The 17679-nt window shown below is 37.4% G+C and overlaps 1 protein-coding gene across 5 annotated transcripts in view; it reads left to right on the top strand.

Annotated features, from left to right (window-relative positions):
- The first annotated feature begins 1037 nt into the window (after nucleotides 1–1037).
- pkdcca (protein kinase domain containing, cytoplasmic a) overlaps nucleotides 1038–17679 on the top strand; it is a 30444-nt gene continuing 13802 nt past the window's right edge. For 2 of the 5 annotated variants that reach the window (XR_009273941.1, XM_058796002.1), the window contains exons 1-4: nucleotides 1087–2454; nucleotides 11019–11141; nucleotides 16292–16566; nucleotides 16659–16738. Coding sequence is in view for 4 of the 5 variants with exons in the window: in XM_058796002.1 (XP_058651985.1) it covers nucleotides 1747–2454; nucleotides 11019–11141; nucleotides 16292–16566; nucleotides 16659–16738 (1186 nt within the window). In the remaining variant the exon portion in view is untranslated. Of the gene's footprint in view, nucleotides 2455–11018; nucleotides 11142–16291; nucleotides 16567–16658; nucleotides 16739–17679 lie in introns of all 5 variants that reach the window. The other 3 variants (XM_058796004.1, XM_058796003.1, XM_058796005.1) reach the window with 3 other exon arrangements.

Below are 17679 nucleotides of genomic sequence, written 5' to 3' on the forward strand. Positions count from 1 at the left end.
TTAATTAGTGCTATAAATAAAAGTGGACGCATGGCAACACTGAAAGCGCCCCTGAAGCGGGGCTCCTGCTGATCTGCTCTTATTGCTCCAGTTTCCAGGTTGATTGTATTTGTTAATTAGTTGCTAACAGCATGGTAATGCGTGCTTGATGGATAGCTGTGTGTGTCCCTGGCATTCAGCCCTGTGCTATTCCTGGCCAGTAGTTTTCACAAACCCTTTCGCTACGAGGAAAGAAAAAAAAAATCATTGCATAATAATTATAATTGCAATGTATCATAAAGACTTATCTTATCCGAAACCTCTGTAGTTTATGACTGTAGTTTTTTGCTGAACTTTCGGTGCCCTTACGAAGTTGTTGATTGATTTTGCCGTTTATTTACTTCCAGACTAGTCTGCAAACACAACAGGCTTAATTTTGGTAGTCATGGAATTCCTTATCTCGCGCGAGTTTAACAAAGCTTACAAGTGCCATGTTTCCATCATTTCTCTCCCCCTTTGCCCGCCCGTGTCTGTTTTTCATTTAAACTTTTACTTCTCCGACCCTAGAGACATAATTATACACATTTTTCTTTCCGAAAGTCAGAGGGACTTGCAAACTGAGCCGAGTCTAATGCGGTGAAAAAACACAATTAAATGCTTGCTTAAAACATTTGGTAAACACATAGACATGCAACTGACTGTATCGTGTGGATGTTTAGTCATGTATAGGCCTATACTTAAAAGAAACAGACAGGGCAACTTCGAGAAGTTTTAACTGTAAAGCTTTACATATATTACACAAAATTAGGTGGTTAAAACCTGAAGGCCTTAATTATGAAACTAACAAATAAACAAATGTATACTATTCTCGAGAAGGTTATTTTGTTGCAGATCAGTAAACTGGGCTCGGAGTGTTATAGTAGCCCATATATAAAAACATATAGGCCTATGTATATATAACAGATTTCCTCGTCCTCCTTTTGGAAACATGTGCAACTTCCTTCCTTCGAACAAAAGGATACATTTGAAGAATGTGTTGGTAACTCTTTTGTATTGTATCATGTATTGTCAACGAATAGGGACTGAAAATGTCCAGATCATCATAAAATATAACAAAAGCAGTCAATGAACCGCATAAGCTTCAGTGGGTCTTAATTTTGGTCTGCTCCTCACATAATATGGCTTCCACGATTTGAAATAACCTAACACGTGATGTTTGCGTTCCCTTTTGAGGCTTTATGTCAAGTAGATCACCATTCATTGTCAAAGACATTCTTCGAAACCTATGCTTTTCTCAGAAGAACGAGCGCCATGCTGGTTTGGATCAACCTGAGGGCGAGTAAACGATGACAGAACTTTTATTCGCGGGTGATCTATTCCTTTAAAAGTCTGAACCACAGCTTTTCCATAGCAGCAGGGCTGAGCCAGCTGCCAATCAAAGTGACGTCAGTCTGGTTCGAGTCGCGCTGATCGAGGCACAGCGCCGGTGCGCGCTCCGAGACCCCCGTTAACTGGGCGCACACGCAAGTGTCACCATGATCAGCCTTATATGGGGTGGATCTTAAATCATAACTGCAAGATGAAGACGTGAACATACGGCACATCCTTCTGAGCGCAGCATCATAGACTTCCCTCGCGATCCTGAACGCTCCGCGCTGCACAATACTACACTACGGCGCGGCCAGACTGCCTACAGCTGCCAGGCGGCTAGGCGGAGGCTGGAAGGGGGAACACATCTATTTTCTGCTGATTATAATAAGCAACAAAATGAAGCGGAGAAAGATGGTGGTGGCGGCGGGATTCTGCCTCTCGTTCCTCATGGGCACGCTGATGAATTTATTGTTTATACCGGGATTTGAGCCCCACGGCGAGCGCGTCCATCGCCACCACCACCACGAGAACCGGCAGCAGCAGCCCGACGCGGACGCTCCTGCCCGGCTTCACGTCGACGAGCTGCCTCCTGTCGAAACGGCGACCGTCGGGCGACTCCCGGAGCTCCAGCGGCAAATACGCGAGAGACTGGACGAGGTTCTGCGGTACCGGCAGAGACGGGCGCACTGGGTCGGCACCGGACCGCTGGAGCGCAGGCGACTCATGGACCTGGAGCAACGCGGCGAGGGGGAAACATACAAAGGGATCGGGAAAAACAATAATTACGATCAGTCTCAACCGACAGTATCCATAGCAACAAAATCACACCGGGAGTTTACCCGCGAGCCGGTGCTCGGCTGCAGCAGTATTGATAACGTGACCAATGTCCAGTATCTGGGCTCAGGATACACAAAGGCGGTGTATAAGGCGACTCTTAACAGCAGCTTCTCCGTCGCATTAAAATCGGTGGATTTTGGGGGTCACGATATGGAGAATTGTGTGAAGAAATATGGGTCGTCTACAGACTGCTACAAACTCGCATCCTTCAAAATTGTCAAGGAAATGACGCTGATGGAGAGACTGCAGCACCCTAATATTCTCAAGGTAATAAAATTGACTTTATTTTAATAAAGCAAAATTATATCACATTAGCTAATTTATAACCACACTTTATATTAGTGTGCGCACTTTGAAACGTTTTCATCATTAGAACGCAGTTTCCATCTATTCAAACAGTCACAATCATTTCTATTAGTTCTACCAAATTTTACGAATTTTCAATTAATTTTACAAACATTTCTACACCAGTAATCGGTGTTATAGCCCATGAACTCATTAATTAGATTATACTACTTAAAGGACAAAACAATTTTTACATTTTAGTGTATTATTATTATTTTTATTTTTTTACAGTGTGTATTTACATGAGTAACATTAATATAAACAACATTTATGAAATAGCCTGTGGAATTAGGTTGAACTGCTTGCACTGTTATTACTGTATAGCGTAATATGTGTAGCATGAACACTCGCGGGCACATTATAATTTTATCAATTAATGGGCTCATTAAAGCAATTCTAAAGCAATATCCAAAGACTATAACGCAAGTAACCCAACAGGCATTTCTAGGCTAAACTCGCGTGTTTAATTACGGTGTGTGAATCTCAAGTGTGAATATTTACGCCCAGAGTATCAAAATCAACACTAGTTCGAGGTGTGTGTGCTTTAGTAATTAGCCTATCATTCAATCGACAATGACTAAAAATGGGTATTGGCTCGTTGTCCGCTTATTTAGTCCCCAATTTTAGGGCGCTCAGGAACGGCTCTGCTTTGCCTTTTGTGTCATTTATTTGACATGACCGGTTGTGTAGTTGTTGAAGTCGTAATCAGCTCTTGTAAACATAAGCGAACGAGACTCTGAAATTAACAGCCTTCGTTTATCTTCTGCCTCTGTCTTCAGACAGTCCTGCAGCTCCGCCAGCCTCAGAAATGAACCAGGCTATGTCCAAAGAAAAATAAATAAAATTATATTTACAGACTTACTTAAAAACCGAATGAATTTTGAAAATGAATTAAATTAAATTAATGAATTTAATCTGTTATCTGAATTTAACCTTAAGAAAATTATTTTGTAGGCCTTTCTAGTTGGGTTTAGTGCTTCTACAGACACGGTGCAGCTAATATGAAGTGGATTTTGTTTCATAAATCAATCAGATTAAGTTTACATGGAAAAAATGCCCCTAAACAAATTGGGTAAAAATGCCCCTGAACAATTCCAAAAGGTAAATTTCACCTTTTAATGAACATGCATTTTCACTCCAACCACTGCAGAATCCATAGACAGTGAATGTTAGAATTTAGTTGTGCACATTATGCATAATATCCCAGATAAATCAACAAAACTATCTCATGAGTGTGGTATGTATTTGGCCTACAGTGGAACACATCCCCCACAATTTAATATGGCCACAGAGGCATGGTTTATTTAATTTCAAAAGCTGTAACCGTTGAGGTCCTGTTATTGAAGGCTTTATCAGAAGCTGTATGTAGATTGGGGCCACCGACCTGATTTCATTCTGTGTGCTCACAGCAGGGGACCAACGGTGCAAGACCCCAGTTAATGAACTCACACAAAAGACAACGTTTATGGGCAAAAGAACATCATCATCGTTATATCTCACCACTTACACAAAGACATAATTCTCTGAAGAGATCATACACAGCTGCCACAAATTTATAATTGTTTAGTATCTAAAAATTTAAACATAAAACAGAATAAATTCACAAGCAGACATTCTTGGTTTGACTCAACATTCGTGTTATATGTATATATATATATATATATATGCATTAGGAAATAACATAATATTTATGTATTTTTTAAGTATTGCATGAAACCAAATTAAATGCGGCCACAGTTAGGTTTTGTTATTTTTATTGTAAGCCTACACCTTTTGCTTGACTTGAAACACACTATACGAATATGGAAAATATTTAATATTTAGACTTAATTACAAAGCGTATTTATTAAGCTTTTTTTTATTTTTAAGCTTTTTTTCTTATTTGTCAAAGAAAGCATAAACCTATAAAGTATAAACAAAATTATTTTGGTGTAAATGCTAAGCATTTTCCAGTGTAAAGTTCTTATATTTATTCATAATCTATTTATAATTATATATAATAACGCCTGATTTAGTCATCCATAACAGTGGCATTGTTCAAAGAGCCAGTTGACATGTTTTAAAAACTTTAGTTGTTATTGAACAAGCTCAGATAGATTTTTTTCCCATTACATTTCAAGTCTTTTACAAATATCAATATGTGTAATTGTTGACTTGAATATGGGCGTCAGCTCTAATGTGTGCCTCATTCTGTAGTCAAGTGCCACGTCTCACTTTAAATATATCACCGCTATGAGCTTCAGAGCAGGCGGTTGGTTGCGATCAGGCCCGAGTTTTTAAAACTTTAATAAATCAGCAACATTACTCCCATAATACCTCTCTCTATAAACCTATAATGATGAAACACATACACAGATATTCCTCACATGTAAGTATTAATAAACAACCCATGTAGTCGGCATCTTGCTTGGTTCTTCACACCCTTGCACCTAACCAATCAGGCCCAGAAGTGTTGCTTTTCATTTGCTTTGGCAGCCGCCACATCAGACAAAAATAAATGGCTCTTATTTTATAAGTTGTGAGGTCAGAGGTGAGAAGATATGATACGGCGGGCTGATTAGCACCAGGCCGGGTTCACCCAGAGTGCACACAGAAAGGATCTACACAGGTCTGCCTGCCGTTGGCCTAAAGGAGGGAGGTCACACTGCAGTGCCGTCTCTACTCGGCTTTCCGGGGCAGATTCTGAAGTCTTCAACTAACATGTCTGTCAAGCAGATCCCGTCTTCCTCTTACAAGCGAGGGCAACACCTGTTATATAAACAGTCCTGATTGGTGGTGGTGGTTCTGGACTGTGTGGACAGGGAGAGTATATATATATATATATATATATATATATATATATATATATATATGTATATATACATATATTTGCACTGTTTTGTTTGTCCACAAGGTGGCAACACTGCTGAAGCCCGTTGTTTTACAGTCGAAAAACAAATGAATGAGACTGAGCAAAAACAACAAACTACTGGAGACGCAACAACAATAGACACGCGTTTTGTGTGAGAGGCTTAAAAGATACTTTCAACTCTATTTTAAACGAGTACAAAGACATGTTTATCAGTCATAACTTCTGGAGAGAAACAGCGCAGACGCTGGACACTGATGAAACCTTCTAGTGCGCATATGACTTTTTAAGCTTTTACATCAAAACTGAAGTGTACCTTGGGCTTGGCACTGCCAAGCGCTGTCAGTCATAGAGTCATATGGACTAATTTTATAATGCTTTTCTAGAGCATGACAGTAAAAATTACCATCTACTTTCCTTTTGCGATTAAAAAAAGCAGCTCAGATATTCTGTCTAACATTTAATTTTCTGTTTCGTGGATGTAAAAGTAATAATATAGGTTGGAACAACATGAAAGAATAGAAGTGATGCCAAAATGTAAATTTTATGTGTGAAAGTTCTCTCGAGTGTTTGTATATGGAAAGGCATTTGAAATGGTGCGTTGGGTAATCTGCAACACAGCTTGGGGGCCTGATTAGGGTGGTCTTGCACTGGGATTATGTTTACATTAGCATGTCATTCTGTTAACTCTTCAGATTCTTAGTCGAGTCCCAAAATACACACACACACACACTGCAGGGTAATCAGTAACCTGCTAATGTGAGTGTGTAACATGTGAATGTGAAAGCTGGGTGTCCTAAACACAGAGGCCCCCAGGGTCATTTTTAAGATGGGAGTGAGACGGAGAGTTTTAGTGCTAGACGCAATTAAACACGGGTTAATACTTTAACCTCTTAGTTTGTCAGGAAGGAGAAGGCAACTGGGATCCTGATTTGAACTTGTTCTATTGAGCAAAAAATAACATGATTGGTTGGACATCTTTATCTCATTGTGTGTTTGTGGAATTTCTGAGGTTGGGATTGTTAAAGACTGTGTTAAAAGAACGGGAGGATTGTGGGAGGAAATGAGTGGAAGATGGGGATGAATTCTGCTGGAAGAACTCTGAACGCATTCTACATCGCTCTGCTCTCTGTTTATTTTACTAGCAGGAACAGGTTGATGAGGAAATCAGCTTGTCTCTTTCCATTGTGCAATCGTTTTAATAAAAAGATCCATGTGACTTTCAAAGGGCAGATTCACAGATTGAGGATTCAGAAAATAAATAAATCGTGTAAACAGTTCAAGATGAATAAATTTCATTGCGCTTCTGTCATAGTGTTAGTTTGTTGGAATTTAGATTAGAGGTGTTAGTCATTTCTACCTTGAAAGATGCCAAACTCATCAGTATTAACAACTGCTGAGTCACGTGAAGCACACACCAGGCGCAGAACCAGGCACTTGAGTGAAAACTTCTGAAGCCTTTGAACACTTTGGCAGCAAGATTTAACAATTTTGCATTTCTCTGTTAGGGCCTTAATAAGTCTCAAATCTGTTTAATGTTCACTGATCAATTTTAGAGGCAAGGGAAAATGACTCAGAACTTTTTCCAGCGGCATTCCTTCAGAAACTCTGATTAAAACAAGGTGGTAAAGCTCATTCTCTGAACTCACTTTTATTCACTTTTTTGTCTTTGCACACATTTTAGTCTGATCCCAGCTATAACTCAGCACACGGGCCGTCCGGTCAGTGTCAAGACCCTGTTACTGAGCAGCTCTTGTTCCTGTGGACAGTCCTGTCCTCACTGACCGTAGACGTTGGCTTTCACTGCCCACCACTATTTCATCTCTGGGCAAACATGGCCGTCTCTGTGGCCATTTTGATTTGTTGCCAGGGTGTCCTCATTAAACGATCGCGGTGGGGTTGCGAGTGAATGTGTTTTAGTATATTAATGGCATCTAACAGAAATGCTTTTGTGAAGGCTATTGAGCATCTGTATGTCAGCACACGTGGCACCAGTGAGGAGAATTTTTGAAGAGCAAGAGCTGATGAAGATGCTAGTTAAAGTTAGCGTGAAATATAGAATAGCTAACACTTCAGAATAGGGAACACATATTTACTATTAACTAAGAGTTTTCCCTCAATAAACTCCCAATTTGCTGCTTATTAATAGTTAGCAAGGTAGTTGTTAAGTTTAGGTATTAGGGATCTAGAATATGGTCATGCAGAATAAGGAACTAATGTTTGCCTAGTAAGCACTAATAAACAGCCAATATGCTAGTAATATGCATGCTAATAAGCAACTAGTTAATAGTGAGAATTGGACCTTAAAATAAAGTGTTACCCATGTTGTTAATCTTAATATGTACATATTGTGCATGTTTCATTTTTTAATCTCTTAATCAAAATATAATAACTCAATCTTTCAGTGACACAACAGATTCTCTGGTGACGTATGCTGGACATTTAGTCCACTTAAACTTTACAGCTTACTTACACATTTAGATCTGCCTTCATCCAATCAACAAACGAAAGATAGAATCAAGTCTTTACTCCACATTTTTCTTATTTTTCGATGATCCATTTTACTTGGATGTGCATCACAATTACGGAAGAAAAGATGTGTCACTAGACTCGTTATTTCTGTTTCATCATGACTTTAATATTTTATATACATGTATTAAAAGAGTACTGTTTTTTTTTTTTAAAGAGAAGATTTCTTTTTTTTTAACCAAAATTCATTATTTAAAATTCCTAAAAGATTATTATTATTAATTTTGTGTTTTAAATTTGTTTTGGAAAATTATTTAGATAATGATTAGAATAAAAGTGTAGCAGAATTAGTTTTTAATTTTTTTTTATAAAACTTAAAACTTACTAAATTCAGATTGGATGTTGTTGTAAAATGCCAATAAATACACACCTGTGATCATAAGTTATTAGTGATATACTTTTAAACAGCCTACAGTTATAATGAACTTACCACAGATATTTTTTTCTGATTATTAACAAATGTATTTTTTATTGAATTGGTATCTTTTATTATATTGCCATTGCTGTTGTTTTATAAAAGAAGTAAGCCATGTTGCATTACAGTGTTTTTATTCAGTGATATCAACACACAAACTATTGTAGCTCACTGCTTCAATCGCTGCACTTCAGACACCTCTATAAAAACGTACTGTGGCGGTACCATGCTAAAGTCATCGTATCAGATGGCATGATGGTAATATGATATAAACCATAGTACTGAATGGTGACCATATTGATATACCACAGTACTTTAAGGAACACTACAGTATGTGGCAAAAAAAAGGGGGAAATCATATCAGACTATAGGACACAGTCTGTTGGCCACTATCCTTCACTCCTCCCTTAATGATCCCGCTCGCAGACTGCAAAACAAACAAATAAATACTAACTTCACCCATCTCTTTTGTATTGCTTGCATGCACAAAAATGAAACAGATCTGGAATGCAGTCAGTGCAGCTGGATGAAAACTTTCAGACCAAAAACTTTCTGGTGCCCTTGGTGACATTAGCATCTGGTACAAAGCAGTTCTGGACAGATACAAAGTCTTCGTTGTAAATGAAGCGGACAGAGGAGTTGACCTTTGAGCTTGCGTCAGTCAAAACGGCACCGTGTGGCTAGACAGACAACAGCGTTCCTCCATGTGCAGATCTGTTTTATTCCCAGCAAGCAGCCGTGGAGTCTGCAGCACAAACACACACAGTCGCTCACATTTTAGATGAATCATGCTGATAATAGTCATTAGAGTGCATTTAATCTCAGATAGGGCCTTTGCTTTCTCGGAAAGGCTTGCTGTGCACACAGATCTTAGATCAGATTGGTCCGGTTCCTGCTTCATATCAGAGGCTAAACTTGTTCAAGATCCTCCCACAGGGACAATTATAAAGATCCAGAGTTGTTGTCCTAAAGTTGACATTGATGGAGATAACCAAATAAGATTGTATCGCGGGAGCTGTCAGAAATCACATTGCTGATTTATACGTTGCTCACTACAAGCCAAAACCATTTCTGAATTTGAGCGTACGGCAGCTTCTGCTGATCACTATTTAAATCTGCTGCCAGGACGAAATGGTTAAAGAGACAGCAGAACCAGGTTCCAATAGTTATTTTCTAGTTTTTTTTTGTGTGTGTGCCACCAACAGACATCTATAGCTTCGACTGAGGTGCCCATATTAATTAAACATGCAAAAATAATATCAGCATTACATAATATTAGCACTATAATATCAGCACTACAATAATATTAGCACTAAAAAAAAAAAAAATGTAAAAGTAATTTTCAAAAAAAAAAAAAAAACATCCTTAAATGTTCTGATTTTAAGATTCTGAATTTTTGGTATATTGGTATATTTTGATATATTTGGTATGTTGGCATTTTGATACTTGTTCTAAATAATAATCTATCAAAATTCAGTTTTTGCTAAAAATTTATTTAAAAATTCATAGAATAGAATTCGGATCAATTTTAACCCAGTTGGATTTTTTTTTCCTAAGCAAAAACTTAACTTTGTTAGATTATATTATTATATAATACTTATATAATACTCAATTTGGCATGATGGCATTTTGTTACTTGTTTTAAGTGTTAATCTATTAAAATTCAGTTTATACTACAGAAAAGAAAAAAAAAATGCAGTGGTGTAAAATCTTTCTCAATTCTAATTAATTCATTATTTTATTTTATTTTCAATATATAACTCAATTAAAATGTTTTTTGCTGTGTGTGTAAATCATTCATAAATACGTTTATAAATTATCGTATTGAAATGAATGCAGCACTTAAGATATGAATGTTTTTAGAAACAACAGAAATTCCTGCTGTTGGTGTTTCTTGAATAAGGCCCAGTGTACATGGGCTTCGCTAGGCAACATAACATCAAGTGTGTCATCATCGGACAATTTTAGCATTGCCAGTGTATCAGTCGGAGGTGTTATGCATTGTTAGCAAGTGTGAATGATGTGACTAAATTAAGGAGTAGATGTTTGCACATACCGACGCAGATTTTGAAGGTTATAATTATGACACTGATGAACATGGAAGCTAACTTGTTAACTCACACAACCGAAGCACCCATTTGGCTGTGCAGAAATATAATGGGCCGTTTCTCCATCCGACCTCCCGACATTACTGGCCGGTGTTTCTCCTTTGATGCTGGTGATGGCTCTCGCGGTACAGCCGGTTGCACAGCCATAGGTTGTTTTCTTTTTAGATGAAATTTCATGCTGTTTCATTTTAACTAGCTTCTTTGGCTTGAATTAGCTTAGGAAAATGTTTCTGTAAGCAAAGAGCCAAATTCTGCACCGCTAAGAGCCCGTCATGGCAGGCCCAAGGAAACAGCCTGATAGCAGCGGCCGTAACATATAGACCTCCCCCACAAAACAAACAAGCACATGCCATCGCAACGTTTCCTGATTACAAGCTGCAGTACGTCTGTCTGTCCGCTCCCATAACGCCTGCGACAATCCCATTTATTTGCTTTGATTTACTGAACATTTTCAATTCTAGTATTTTGTCTCGTGAAAGGTTTTAGTCAGCTTGGCTTCTCCAGTCGAATCCGGGGTCAAAACAGTGCGTGTCAACACAATGCTGTTATCTGACGGATGCTCTCGTGTCTGCGCTCTGTCCTGCAGCTGTACGGCTACTGCTACCAGGATAACAACGATATAAAGGACACGGTGACGGCCATCACGGAGCTGGGCAGCCCTCTGGAGATGATCCAGCTGCTGCAGACGCCCTGGGAGGAGAGGTTCAGGGTGAGTCACTGCTCATATCACACATTCCATCTCGTGCCTGTCTGGAGCTCCAGGGAGGAACACGGGGCTTCAATTAGCCTTATCAACATGAACAACTGCGAACAAATTGAGTCCGTGATTTTTCTAACATTACTGTAATGAAGGAATTAAAGGTTGTTGTCAATTAAAGATTATTCATGATATTGTAAAATATGATTTACAGTGGGGCCTAGAAGTCTGAAACCATATTAAAAATCGGATTATTTATTTAAACCTAGAAATAAATAGAAAGTTTTAGAATTTTGAAAAATGTAAACAAATACATTCATGTTAATTTGTTTCTAATTCAAATTTCTTATGCAATGTAATAAAAGAAAATACATGTTATTGTCAGTTAAAGATTCTTCATGACTTTGTAAAATATTGTATACAATAATGCCCAAAAGTTTGTATCCTAATGAACATCTGATTGATTGATTGATTGATTGGTTATTTATTTATTTATTAATGTATTTATGTATTTATTTATTAATTTATTTAAACCTAGAAATAAACAGAACTTTTAAGAAATTTTGGAGTAAAAAAGTAAACAAAACACCTTGATAATATTTTTTCAATTTAACTTTTTTTTTTCTACATTCAACTTATTAAATGAATTAAAGCTTATTGAGAATTTGAGATTATTTATGACATTGTAAATAATTATATACAAAGTGGCCCAAAAGTCTGAAACCATACTTTCATACAACCATACTTGGTTGATTTAAACTCAGAAATAAGTAGAAAGTTTCAAAAGTTTTAATTTAGAGTTTTTGAATTTTTAAGAAAAAAAAACAACAACTTTTTTTATTCAAGTTATTAAAAGAATTAAAGGTTATAGTGAATTAAAGTTTATTTATGACATTGTAAAATATACAGTGGGGCCCCAATGTCTGAAGCCACATTGAAAATCTTATTTATTTATTTTATTTATTTATTTAGAAATAAATAGAATGTTTTAGAATTTTGAAAAAAAAAAAAGATTTTTCTACGTTTCATGGACATTATGCTGATAATATAATTTGTGGCGGGTAAAAATTACATTTGGACCCCACTTATTATATATTATTTGAGAAAGATGAATGGATTGGGAGAGGCCTGAAGATACAGCTCATTTACCACAAATAAACAGAGGAACCAAATTACATTCATTTCATAAAATTACTACCATTTCATAATGCACTATATAAACATTTTTAATGACTTCAACCCAGTCAGCCAACCTCTAACTATGTTTTCCGTGAAGCCATGGGACAGCGGTTCATGCTTTTGCCACCTACCCAGTGCTCATGTGGGTAATAAATGTGACATATCCTCCTCTCTCTGCCCCTAATAATTCCTTCAGCAGTGTTTCTCTATAATGAAGCACTTACAAAAAAAGGGTCCATGCTGGTAGAGCACACAGAGTAAAGCCTGTCTGATGCAGCTCTTCTGGAGAGCTGGCTGTGTGGGACGACCCACGCTCTGCTCTCTCTGAGCTTGCCTGATAGACCCGTCTGATCGCTATCGCTGTGGCAGCCTCCCATAATGATTTGCTATGACTTCCTGTGTGCCGAGGATGAAATTGAATGAAGTCCCAATGAGCCCTTTCTCTGATAACAGACAGCTGTTGACATGAATGTATATTAAAAAAGACATATGATAATCTCTCAACATGGGCTTTAAATGAGAGATGTGTAATGTGTTAGTAATTTAAATGTATGTATATAGAATTAATATGTTCAGATTATGTGATTACAAGCCAACAGAGACTAAAGCTAAAGCTGTCCCTAGAAGTGTATTTTACTGGCCTGTCACACACTCAAACACTGATTCACAAACACAGATCAACTCACTCGCCGCACAAAAGCGAAGGCACTCAGTAAACATTCATGCTTTGATAGGGAACGCAGCACACTCGTCTACATGTCAACACAGCGCTGTTCAGTTCAGCAGAATAATTCATCACTCTGCTTTTAGTTTCAATAGACTTTCAGCATTACCAATTCCAGTCTGTGGCAGCCTTTTCATTTCCATAACTCATAGCTACCATAGTATTCTGCTAAATATATTTATTAGGCTCATATTTCAGAGTGATATTTCAGTCATACTGAATGAATTTCCAGTCTTGAACAATGAAACCCTTTTAATGAGAATAAGACAAGTGTCTTTCTTTCCCTGCTGTTGATTTTCTCATGGTTTTGATTGCCTGGCCTTCTCCTTTCTAGTCTTTCTATTTTTAGACATTTTATGAATTCCTTTATATAATTTACACAACTGTGAGAAAGTAGCCTACTAGATGTGTGTGTGTGTGTGTATGAATTGTTCCATCAGGTATAGTTCTGATTTATTTCAGTCAATCTTTTGAAAAAAAAAAAAGTGCAGTTTTTTGACACTATATGAGAATTTTCACACTGCACACAATTTTTATGAATTATAGAACTGACTGTAATTTTCATTTTTGGGTGAACTATCCCTTTAAATAATGTATTCAGTATCCATAATGTCTACACTGGAGGTCATATTAAAGATGTAGATGTGAACACAATACCAAGAGACTTTCTAATAATGACGAATGAGCCTATAATAAGTTCTCATTTGTCAGTGTGGAAAATGAGAAACTGGAAATTTTTCCTCTTCTCTTGCCTCTGCAACATCAATATGAGAGACATTAATGCATTTTAGACAGTCAATTATGTGCTGTATCCGAAATCACTCACTAATTCACTCATTCCCTGTTTACTATTTATTGAATGTGACACAGTTTGCTATATGGGTACGGGAGAGCAAAAATGTGTAAACACTACGGCACATTGTGTACATAAGTGTTGCATCCCAAATTAAAAGCTTTTGAATTCCAAAGTGACATTTCAGACTGAAGCATTTCCAAATATCAAAAATCTAATTTGCAAATTTTGAGATTTCCTCCATTTCTTTGCTGTTCAGACTCCAAACAACGGATTTGAGACAGATCCACCCCCAAATCTGATTTGCTGCCTGTCTGAGCAAAACCAAGTAGTTGCATTCATTCCATGTGTTTATAAATGCTAATGCGTCCTGTCTCTTTAAGACTGTCCTCTACAGACATACTCCCAGTGCGCTGCTGGGCTCTTTTTCTCTGTATGCATGTGGAACAAAGCAGAAACACCCCAGCAATGCTTTAGCAACATTTGAATTGCGTATGAGGCACTAATAGACTCTGGGGAGACCGTCGAATCCGTTGACTTCCAAACAGCTCATTTAGGTCCAAAGTCATTTCCTCTGCATGCTGACGAAGGCTTTTAAGCCCTCTACACAACACGGGCCTGGGAGCGACGACACACCCGTTCACACACCAGCTCAAGCAAATATGTGACAAACAAGCAAACGTTCACACGCTTGCATTGGTGTACCGATGGTAAAAAATGCTTGCCGCATTTTTGAGGAAACCAAATCTGTTGGGGTATTTTAGACGGCCTCGCCTCCCTTACAATGGCTTTCTCAATGGTTTTACCAAATCTGCCCCACGTTAAGCAAGACGGCAACCCGCACGCAGTCACACAGTATGAGGGGGCTGACCTTTCCCAGTAGTTGCTAATCCGGAGTGTATTAAAAGCAGCTTTTGTCTGTTGTGAAAGGCATGGGCAGTGTCTCCTCCACCCCCTCATCTCGTCTCTGTTTGCTTCTCTTTTATGTTCTCCTCTCCTTCTTTCGGTTGCGTTCACTCCTCTTTCGTCTCCGTCCTCCTCTTCTTTCCCCGCAGCCGTCTAATCCTCTGAACTCTGCCCTTAAGAACGTGGTAGATGTAGGTGTCGCTTGAATGTGAGGTGTCACCAGCTGCCAGAGCTTCAGCCTCGGTCCTCGTCCCCTAACACACAATAAGAGGGCTAATCCTCAAGGAACACACTTGTGGGCTCGCAGACATGCACTGCACAACGGGCCTCGCACACTCAAGTGGCTGCATGGGTCATGCAAGGGGGTGCTTCAAGTCCCTGAAGGCAGTCGCAGGTTTGCCCATTTTGACAGGGTAAACCTGGTGTTCTCAAACCAGGAACCAGTTAGAGGTGGGTAAAATGTCCCCACTAGGTACAGTTCTCAAAAAACAGCACCAGTTTATTAGCGTCCAATGCAGTGGCTTACATTCAGTTGATGGAAACCCTGTTTCTGTTTTTGTTACACAGCACCACAACTCTAGATGCAACATTTTCTTTGTTCATCTGAAATGAAAAATGTGGTAACACTTTAATGTAGGGACCAATTCTTATTAGCATGCCTATTATTAACATATTGGCTGTTTATTAGTACTTTTTGAAGCACATATTCTGCATGATCATATTCTACATCCCTAATTTGACCCAATACCTAAACTTAACAACTACCTTACTAACTTCTAATAAGCAGCAAATTTAGCAGTTTATGAAAGCATATGTTAATATTTTATATGCAATAAACTTGTAATAACAGTAAAATGTAAGGTAAAAAGTAACGTATGACCGTTACTTCGGGCAGTGATTGCAGAAGGTACAGTATTAATGAATTTCCCATGTTAACTTATTTTAAAGATTTTTCCATTTATCAGTTTTGGTCAATACTTTATTTATGATTTATTTTTGATTTTTTAAATTTAGGTTGCATTTCCTATCATCTAACAGTCACTTAGAATTTACATTAATAATTCAATAACATTGATAAATGGACTGTAATCTTTAGCAAATCTTAAAATTAATATACATTTTTTTATACTGTATATTATAATGTTGTGAAGCCTAAATTTACTTTTAGAATTTTAAAATGCTTTTAGATTTTAATGCTCAATTTTATATTTATTTAGATATAATAATATAGAACATTTTCATTGTCCTTATTGTGCATAACATGAAAATAATTATTGGCTTATCGATATCTGCAATAATTGTAATATTTGACTTTTTATACAGATCCATTTACATAACAAGTAAAAATAATAATTTTTTTTCCGCACAACTTCTGTACTTGTATTTAAATAGTGGCCACATTGTACTAATTTGTTGCCTCATTTTAATTAAATTGTGGCCGTGTTTTTTTCCTTGCATGTCATGTGTGGGTTAGGGTTATTATAAACTCTGCATAATATATTCCATAATATAAAAACAATAGATTGCTTTCCATATTGACATTATTGCATGTCTCTGCAGATCTGTCTGAGTCTGATGAGGCTGCTGCATTATTTGGCCCATTCCCCGCTTGGGTCCGTCACCCTGCTGGACTTCAGGCCGCGGCAGTTCGTCCTGGTCGGGGGAGTGTTGAAAGTGACCGACCTGGACGATGCCAGTATTGAGGAGACGCCTTGCTCCCCATCTTCTCCTTCAGACTGTCTCATGGAGTTCCCTGCCCGCAACTTCACCCTCCCCTGCTACAAGGGCCATTGCGAGGGTATCAACGAAAAGAGAAACCTCTACAATGCTTACAGGTGTGCGTTCATTAACCTGAAAACTGTGCCAACTTGTGCTTTATTTGTGAGATGTTGAAATATATATATATTTTTTTTCTACATTTTTCCAGATTTTTCTTCACCTACTTGTTACCTCACAGTGCCCCCTCAGCACTGAGACCCCTCCTGGACAAAATCGTCAACTCTACAGGTGAGTGTGATTTCATTTAGATCTGCTCTTATCTCTGCTGGAAAAACTGGGTCATATCAGCTTAAGCTGGCTTTAGTAACTGGTCTAAGGTGGTCTATCAGTCCTAACAGTAAAAATTAGATCCAGCAGATGGTAGTTCAACTGATCAGCCATCTAAGCCAGCTTGGACCAACTAATGACCATAAATGACTAACTTGGACAAGCTAGAAGCCATGCAAACCCGCATACAGTACCACCTGAAGCTCGTTTATCTTCAGGGCTCGACAGTGCTAGCCTTTAATTTGCATTTAAACTAAAAATACATTTGTGTGAACTGTAAAATGTATTTATAAGTATATAATATATAAGTATTCATAATATATATGTAGTAGTAAAGTCCCTGCAGGTCATTAAAAAGTAAAAAAAAAAAATATATAAAATAAATAAATATATATATATATATATATATATGGTAACACTTTAGAATAGGGAACACTTATTCACTATTAACTATGACTTTTCCTCTATAAATTTCCAATTTGCTGCTTATTAACAGTTAGTAAGGTAGTTGTTAAGTTTAGGTATTGGTAGGATTAGAGATGTAGAATAAGGCCATGCAGAATAAGGCATTAATATGTGCTTAATTACTACTAATAAATGGCTAATATTGTAGTAATATGCATGCTAATAAGCAGCTAGTTAAGAGACCATATATATATATATATATATATATATATATGTAATAATAAAAATTCCAGTTTTATCAAATTTAACATCATTAAAAAGTCTTAAATATCTTGAATGATATATAACAAACATTTAATTTTTTAATTTTTTTTTATTTATAATCCTCACAAAATAAACTTCTCATAAAAAAAACAAAAAAAAGCATAGTTACCGAAAAAGGTGTAGGCTGAAGCCTTGCTTATTATGCCTACCCTTTGTACATGTTTAACTGAATT

Source organism: Onychostoma macrolepis, chromosome 13 (genome assembly GCF_012432095.1).
Source record: "Onychostoma macrolepis isolate SWU-2019 chromosome 13, ASM1243209v1, whole genome shotgun sequence".
Lineage (NCBI taxonomy): Eukaryota > Metazoa > Chordata > Actinopteri > Cypriniformes > Cyprinidae > Onychostoma > Onychostoma macrolepis.